The sequence below is a fragment of the Rhamphochromis sp. 'chilingali' genome, assembly GCF_963969265.1.
Source record: "Rhamphochromis sp. 'chilingali' genome assembly, chromosome: 9".
NCBI classification, from domain to species: domain Eukaryota; kingdom Metazoa; phylum Chordata; class Actinopteri; order Cichliformes; family Cichlidae; genus Rhamphochromis; species Rhamphochromis sp. 'chilingali'.
Genome location: NC_137936.1, coordinates 355,356 through 364,476, shown reverse-complemented (window position 1 = coordinate 364,476; position 9,121 = coordinate 355,356). Strand labels below are relative to the sequence as shown.

Here is a 9,121-nt window from a genome sequence, read left to right as displayed (position 1 = left end):
AGTGCTCACTGGAACCTTCAGTAGCCTAGAAATTCTTCTGTAACCAGTGCTATCAGTATGTCCTCAGAGAGCTCATTGGTTTTATCTATCATGAGGTGTTTCTTATAGGTTATAGGCCATCAGTTGGGACTGAACCAGCTAATTACTAATTCTTGACAGAATTGCTTTCTAGTTACTGATGGATTTCTGCGAGTGTCTTGACTGGTTTTTGTTTTTGCAACTTCCTTTCTGTGTGTGTTCAATACTTTCCCCCCTGTATTATTTCTTATTATTTTGCATAATTTACGGACATCTATGGTTTGATTTCTTTGCGTGTGTGGATCGGATGGGTTGTTAGCGATTGAATTCTGATAAGAATTTCATGTCAGTAGCAAATTTAGAAATATATTTATTTAGAAAATTGGTGACATGTTCTATACTTACTTTACCCCCTGTATGTAATATACTATATAACGATATGATATGTGACCGGTGACCCAAGGTACACCAGGGTCATATACGTGCCACAATGAGTAAATTATTGCCTACATATAGCTAAGACTAAGCAATCTCTTATCAAAGCATGTCCTAATAATCAGTACACTTATGACCTAGATTTACGAAAGACTGCTATATTGTCTTTGTGTTCGTAGAACAATCAGGTGTATAAAAGGCCAAACTTTGTTGCGGCTGTTTGGGTCTTTCTTCTGGTTTGACGGTAAATGAACAAGGGGCACAGCCCTTATTCTCTCTTAATCATGGTTTCTTTTTTTTTTTTTGCTGGTGGGTAGGTGGGTGGGAGGTTGTAGCTTTTATAGTGTTGCTTGATTTGTAGAACTGACATCATTTTTTCTCTTAGAGTCATCAAGTGAAATATTAAGAAGTCACTCTAAGATGGCCAGGCTCACAGTTGTAGCAGGTATTTTGGGAACTTATTGCATGCATACAATATAAATGTAAACACTGACATTTATTTTATCATGCTTTTGCCTACATTCTAATTTTTCTTAGGTTTGTGTCTGGTGATGAGCCAGCTGGGTACGTTTTTTTTCTATTTCTTTTTTGTTAAAGAAAATAAATTTTGATCACTACTTGTGTATCACTACTGGGACCTGTGCTTTATTAATATTACACCACCACAGGATCTGCCAGCAGGATGGAGTGCTACTTCACCAACTGGTCCCAGTACAGGCCTGGAGATGGAAAGTTTCTGCCACAAAATGTGGACCCTTTCCTATGCACCACCCTCATCTATGCATTCTCCATCATCAACTACAACAATGAGCTGGTTACCTACGAGTGGAATGACGACGTCCTCTACAAGTCTTTCAATGATCTGAAGACCAAGTAAGTGGATATTATCCTATAGGTCAGAGGTAAAGCAAAACACAATACCTCTTGAGCGTATCGTGTCTTTAAGAGTTTTCCACTAAGATATTACAGTTTCTTTAATGATATTACAAGTTTTCTGCTGTTTCCAGGAATCCCCACCTGAAGACTCTCTTGGCCGTTGGTGGATGGAACTTTGGGTCAACACAGTAAGAAATACTTTAAAGAAAGAAAATTATTTCACATTAGGACAATGGTACGTAGCTAACCAAATATTGTGTGTAAACCATCAGTCTGAATCAAATCAAAATCAAAAAGAAGTTTCCATTATTAAACACAGCAAACATTAATCACAATTCTCCTGTTAAAGACATAAAGCACTAAGCAGATTTTACTATAAAGATCAAATGTTAACTTGGTTTTTGTGTTTTTTTGTTTTTTTGCAGGTTCTCCATCACAGTTTCTACTGCAGCTAATCGTCAGAAGTTCATCCAGTCTACTATCAGATTTCTGAGGACTCATGGATTTGACGGTCTGGATTTGGACTGGGAGTACCCTGGATCCCGTGGAAGTCCTCCTGAGGACAAACAGAGGTTTACTCTGCTCTGCAGGGTGGGTATAGATCTCCATTTTTTAAAATCTACATCTCATTGATGTTGTTTCGTTTGTATCATACTTGAATGGTAAATGCTAAATGGACTGATTCCACTAACCTTCCAATCGGTAGATGATCTGCTATACCTCCTAAACTACAGCCACCCCATGGACTCCATTCTTACACTGTTATGTGGTGCACTTTTATAGGAACTTGTTGCTGCCTTTGCAGCTGAAGCCCAAGCTACCGGCAATCCCCAGCTCATGCTAACTGCTGCTGTTGCTGCTGGAAAAGGAACCATTGATGCTGGATATGAGATCGCTGAGATAGCCAAGTGAGGGTCCTGCTTTATAAACCATCTTACTTCATCTACTACTTTTAGAAATCTGACAGTTGTGCAATGTAAGCATGAAAATCACTGTTTATGTTTATTTCCTTATTGCAGAGAATTAGATTTCATCAATATAATGACCTACGACTTCCATGGAACTTGGGAGCAATTCACTGGACACAACAGCCCTTTGTACCGTGGATCTCAGGACTTTGGTGACCTTATCTATTTCAACATTGTAAGTAAACCGTTAAAACTGAAATAAGATTCATTTAAAAGATAACTGTAACTTTAACAGGTAACTTCTTATGAACACAAACTTCACATTTTTTAACTTCTATAGGACTATGCCATGAAATATTGGAGAGACAATGGCACCCCACTGGAGAAGCTGAGGATGGGATTTGCATCTTATGGTCGTACCTTCCGCCTGACATCATCAAACACTGGTGTTGGTGCTCCAGCTAGCGGCCCAGCATCAGCTGGTCCATACACCCGTGAAGCTGGATTCTGGTCTTATTATGAGGTACATTTCTTAAGGCTGGAATTTAATGATTGCCTCATGATGTATAGCATATGTTGCTTTGATATCTAATGATATTTATAAAACGACAAATGTTAACCATGTAGTCTGTGCTGTAGATCTGTACCTTCGTGAAAGGCAGCACCATTAACTGGATTGAAGACCAGAAAGTCCCCTATGCTTTCAAAAACAATGAGTGGGTAGGATTTGACAACAAGGAGAGCTATGAAACCAAGGTAAGTGAGAAAGCTTGCATCATTTCTTTTTGTTTAACACATTTGTGTATGTACAAGGTAGTGATATCAATCTCTGTTTAATTTTTCCCCAATAGGTACGTTACCTGAAAGATCAGAAGTTTGGCGGGGCCTTTGTGTGGGCTCTTGATTTGGATGACTTTGCAGGAAAATTCTGCGGGGAGGGTCCCCATCCTCTGCTCTCTCATCTGCGCAACCTTCTTGAAATTGGTATGTCCAAAGCAGATTCATATAGATTAATTATTTTAGTCTATATATATTTAATAAATTAGTGTGGAACTGTTATCATAAGAACCTCTGTAATTTAGATAAGATGTTACTACAACAGTCAATAAAAATACAAATATGTTCGATACAGTTTTGAACTAGTAAAACTTTTGTACGAGGGCAGTAAATGTTCTTCATGTAGCGATTGGAGTAATGAAGAATTCATGTTAATAGGTCAACAGTGGGTTGGGTTAGGGTGAGGTTGTGTTTTAGCCAGTTACGCATTAAGGGATTCATGCTTATTGATACACATGAATGAAAAACCACCAATAACACATAATTCCTTTGATCTGTACTGTCAAGAGCTTCCCCCACTACCCTCAACCACCACCCCAAAACCTGGAGCGAGCACCACTTCTCCACCCAGCACCACCACCACTACTACCCATGCCCCAGGAACTGGATTCTGCAATGGGAAACCTGATGGCTTATATCCCCACCCAGATGACAAAGCCAGCTTCTACATGTGTTCTGGTGGCAACACCCACGTGGGGCAGTGTGGAGCTGGATCTGTCTTTGATGACAACTGCAAATGCTGTAACTGGCCTTGAGCCTGGAGCAGAGGCATTGTGTATTACATCTGGTGCCAACATCATCTATTAAAGGGACTAAAGTGTATCAGTGTATCCTCTATGTACACATTCATTCACCTATATAACTCGGGTCCTTGGATACATAGATAGAGTTGCCATAAACAGGGTATAACTCGCGTCATCAAAAATGAAGGCCTCAGTTCAGACATCATCAGCCTAATAGTGATTTTGTCTCGTACAAAAAGCAAATAAAACAAAAATAATGTCACAGTGGTCACCTCAGCTTTGAATAAAGTGTTAATTACTGCTTAGAGTTTCTAACCTTGCAAAATGCACTATATTGCCAAAATTATTTTCTTTTCTGCTTTCACATGCATAGAAGTTTAATACAATGCTGACCCACCCGTTGCAGCTATAAAACCTTCAACCCTTCTGGGAGTGTTAGTAGTGTATTTATGGTAACTTTTCACTATTTCTCTCGAAGCACATTTGTGAGGTCAGACACTGTGGGATAAGAAGCTCTGCTCTAATTCAATCCAAAACTGTTCTATCGGGTTGTAGACAGGACTCTTTGTAGTTCAGTAAGATTCTTCCACACGAAATTTGCTCAACCATGTCTTTATGAACCTTACTTGGTTCACTGGTGCAAAGTTATGTTGAAACTGGAAGGTACGGTGGCCATGAGAGGCCAAATGGACTGCAACTTTAGAAAACACCAGCAAACAGAAAAACGCTGCAAAAGGACACATAAACACCAAAACATGCTAAGCATTGCTCTGGGAGACACTTAAAAGAAGTGGAGAATTTTTCAGATTTGTGAGGAATGAAAATACTATAGATATAGGTTTGCTATTAGATGTTAACTATTAGCCTGAAAATCTGTCATCTGTTGAAACACACATGAGGGTTTATATGACTGCTGTTTTGCTTTAGGTGAAATAAACAACTAAACTCAGACAACTTGTGTTTTTCAGGGCAAGATGCATTGTCCATTCTGTGGGTTTAAGTTTGAAAACAAATTTCATTGTTCATGTGGAAAAAAACAGCTTTGTCCTGGCTAAAGCTGCTGCCACAGCAGCAGACCTCAAATACTAAAGAGGTAATACTTTCTGCACCGGCTGTTATCTTTTAAGTCTAACTAGTTTTGTAAGAAAATAAAATGAAGAGGGCAAGACTTGTTCACATGTTTGGTGTTTGAACTTTTCAGATCTGTATTCATGTATAAGCAAATAGTGTCATAAATCAAAGAATTTGTTTGTAGTTGGGAAATTGTAGACATCCGGTGTGATATGACTGATAAATCTACATTTCTGAAAGCAAAAACGTGTTTGTGGTGGATCTGACTGGGAAGAGGTGGTGTTTTATGTATACTATATTCATATGTTTTTTCAGTATTAACTTTATCATGTTTGCTTTTGAGTTATATACAAAGATAAACTAATGAAGAGCCTCTTACTATCTCCCTCTCATTCCCTCCTTTCAGCCAAGTCATTTGTTCAGCATTTGTTCAAATACCCTGAAGGTAAAGAGCCTGAAAGGAGGATGCTCTCAAAATCCAAAAAGAAAAAAAAAGAAATCAAAGAAAACAGTGAAGGTTTTTATTAAAAAAGATTTGAAAACTTTTATTTTGTTGTCTGACAACAGGTTTTCAACCTGTGACCACCATCATTTTTTCTAATATGTAATCTATCTTTTTGCTGGGATGATGAACAAAACAAAGACTGACAAGAGACCCATAAGAGGGAAAGCACTACCATTAAATGTTGAACCAAGCTGGTCATCTGAGAAGCTCTTGGGTGCTGCCATTAAAAAACTGAAAGACTCAACCATGAAATCAACCATGGGCTTTGTTTTTTGTTTTTATTGTTAAAGATTTTTGTGATTAGTACCTTGAAGATTTAACCAAAGTTTGCTTTCACCAAGTGTGTTGAACAATATACAGTTACACTTAACTTTAAAGCATGAGGCAACTGTGTTGAATATGTGCAAGATGCTTACATAAATTCAAGAGAGAGCCAATCCTCTGTAAGTGATTATTCTCCTGGAAGAAGTCCCTTGTCCTGTGGGCATTGTGTGCTGTAGCACTGTCCTGTTGATAAACCCATAAACCCAGTTGTTACCATACAGAGGTGGGCCCTCAGTCATGAGGGACGCTCTCTGCAACATGTGGATATAGCCAGTAGCTGTTTGACACAGCTGCACCTCCTGAAGCTCCATTGTTCCACTGAAGGAAAAAGCACCCCAGACCATCATCCTCAAAACATATCAGGCGGGATCTGCTTGTCTTGCCAGTAACGTTGGAAACCATCAGGACCATTAAGGTTACATTTTTTCTCAGAGAAAACTTTCTTCCACCTTTCAATTTCCCGTGCTTGGTGCTCTTTTGCAAAGTCCAAATGGTTAGTTATGTGGAGTTCAAGGAGACGAAAGATTGAAGATGTTTTTGTTTTAGAACACCTTCAGTCTTAGATGCCGTCTCATGGGTATGGGGCTTCAGTCGGCACCACCGAAATGCTACAGAGGATCAAGGATAAAGGAGGATCTGCCTAACTTCTTAGCAACTATGTGTAGCAAGTACATAAGCTAAAATAATTTAAGTTGGTTATGAGTAGTTGGGCTAATTCAGAAGATATCAGATTCGGCTCTAGGAGGTGAGTGAAGTACAATAAACATACAACCACAGATATTGTGATTACAGTTATTATTTATAGTGAAAATAAAGTGCAATTACCAAATACCAATATTTACAAAATCTGCAGACAGGAAAAGATAAAACATAATTCAAGCTTGTAAAATATCCGCTGCACAGCGGTGCAGCAACCTCGTCCAACCTCTGGCAAACAATGTCCATAAAGTTTATTTCACGATTGATATAAGTCCAACGCGTATGACAGTCTAGACAGGTTGAAATTGGAAGTATGATGATCAGCACTAAGATTCCAAGACTGAGATCTCGAAAGTGAGATTTAGGGGACTGAAAACCAAGAGGGGAGAGTGTAGGCCGCAGCAGCCTCCTACCAGACCGCAGGAAGTTATAGCTGGGGTTCTGGCTCGTTGGGCCTAGCTCACCATCCAAAGTAGTGGTGTCGCTGTGGTCTCTCCAGGGCACCACTAGCCTGCACTATAATCACAAGACCACCATTAGCAAAATTCATCTAAATTTCCCAAGCTAGCTTTAGTTCCAGTGTACACAATGAAATCCATGAGAAAATACAACAAATACATATCCAACCATTGTAATGAATTAAAATAAATGACAATCTCAAATAACAAAACTACAGCCACGTAAAGTGAGAGTAGTAGTAATGTAGTAGGCCTCAGCCTTAGTTATCCCATCAGCTAATAGCACTGGCATACTGATACAGGTCACAAATACAAACAAACATTCAGGCTCAACTCACCATTCACTACGTGCGATGTCACATACGAGCCCCACGCATCTACCCGCGGCGGTATCAAAATACTGTTGAACGCAATCCACAATTAATTCAAAAACAAGTCAAGATAGTAAACAGCGAAAAGCGCTCACCCCACGTACCTGTTGCTTCCATCCGCTAACGCCTCTCCCCCGCGTCGTTTCGAGGCGACAACCCGGAAGGCACATAATAGTGCCTCGCGAATAGGATTGGTCACAACAGGCACGTGCAGCCTCGCGGCGTGGCGTGCGTCATGACGCGTCACGATGCCTTCATGGACACGCTCCGGTTGGAATTTAAGATTCCGATTTAGTTATAGATGCAGTTCTTTTTATTTTTATGTGGGTTACATATGCTACAATTGATCTCAGGATGTTTAAAACATGCCCTCTTAGATGAGCCCTGGCTAGATGCAGAACAGGCACTATGTAATAATCTAGAGATTTCAGACCTTCCATTTATCAGCTCAAACATCAAACAACATGAATGCTTTAAAAGCATCAACATCAGCTCTTCTCTGACAGCATGGTGGGAGTTTCTAAAAAGGTCTTCATTAATCCCATGCAAATGTACACCTATCTGGAACAACCCTGACATACTACAGAACAATGATATGATTAACTTCCCAGATTGGCGTCGAAAAGGAATTAAATACTTTGAATATACATTAGAAAGAACAGACTTTATTCCGCTTGACAGACTAGTTATACAGCAAAACCTCTGGTCTCAGAAATGCTCAAAAACCTTTAAATTGATTAGATATCCCAGCCTACAATTAATACACTACAAAATACTACATAGAGTGCACTATACAGATCAATGGATGTTCAAGATGGGTGATGTTCGTCTTCTAACAACTGCTCACACTTTGGTTCTGTCTGGCGCGACATCCGCTGGTTTCCTCTTTCTGGTGCAAAGTGTGCGATAAACAAACAAGAGAGAAAAACCGATCAGCTGATCATTGATCAGTTTTATGATTGAAGTAGAAACGGGAGGGGGAGAGAATGAGAGAAGAAGAGGCAGCTGTGCAGCGTAACGAAACAGAATAACTCCAGCTTTGTGTCTTTTTCCATCCTAGCTAAAGTACGGGACAAACTGTGCTCCTTTTCAGCTCAATACGAAAGGCGTAATATTTTCTCTGACTACATCTCTGAATTCCGTTTTTTACGGGGCGGTTGGCAACTCTACTAACTAACCTTATGAATAAAATAAAGTTCACTATCAGTAACATCATAGCACCCATCCAGCTGTATAGAAACTCCGTCATGCTAGCTAGTACGCAGTACGAGTTATTGTAACTGACTGTAAAAAGTCAGCATAACGAAAATAAACTCCACCTAAACTTGGTTTATATCTGACCCAGATAGACTGCAGGTCATAACTTCTTACCTGAAGTTCAGTTCACCTGACACTCGGACCGGCGGCCGCCTCGGTAAAAATACTTTATTTATTTTGGAATTTTCTGTGAGTGTAGTAATGTTATTTATATATATATGTTCAGTTACATGGATGCATAAGTAAAATATAAAGTTAACTAACTAGCACTACACGTGTTTTCTGCATGTTACGCTGATTCGTTGATAGCAGCTAGGCTAACATTAGTCAAAAGTTAGCTAACTAATCTTACTGTATTTGAAGATACACATTTCACGTTGTCAATGAAAACGTTCATTTGTATTTCTTTTTTTTAACACTAATGTTTCATTTAACGTTAGCTAACTACAGTAATATTGTGTTTAGACTCATGGTAATGGCCGTATTTAACCAAAGAGAGGTGCAGCCTGCATTGATGAGATATCAACAGTGTTGGGACTAACGCGTTATTAAGTAATGCGTTACAGTAACTACGTTATTATTGTGGTAACGAGCACGGTAACTAGTTATTATGCCAAAA

The 9,121-nt window shown here is 39.3% G+C and overlaps 1 protein-coding gene across 1 annotated transcript; it reads left to right on the top strand.

The window, feature by feature from the left end:
- Nucleotides 1-873: 873 nt before the first annotated feature.
- On the top strand, nucleotides 874-3,829 carry LOC308401880 (acidic mammalian chitinase-like; the record flags this gene model as incomplete). The annotated part of the gene is made up of 11 exons (XM_080890334.1): nucleotides 874-898; nucleotides 991-1,017; nucleotides 1,122-1,326; nucleotides 1,461-1,517; nucleotides 1,755-1,920; nucleotides 2,113-2,237; nucleotides 2,349-2,472; nucleotides 2,578-2,760; nucleotides 2,877-2,993; nucleotides 3,089-3,221; nucleotides 3,582-3,829. The coding sequence occupies 11 exons, from the start codon at nucleotides 874-876 to the stop codon at nucleotides 3,827-3,829; spliced, it is 1,410 nt and encodes a 469-aa protein (XP_080746460.1).
- Nucleotides 3,830-9,121: the final 5,292 nt, after the last annotated feature.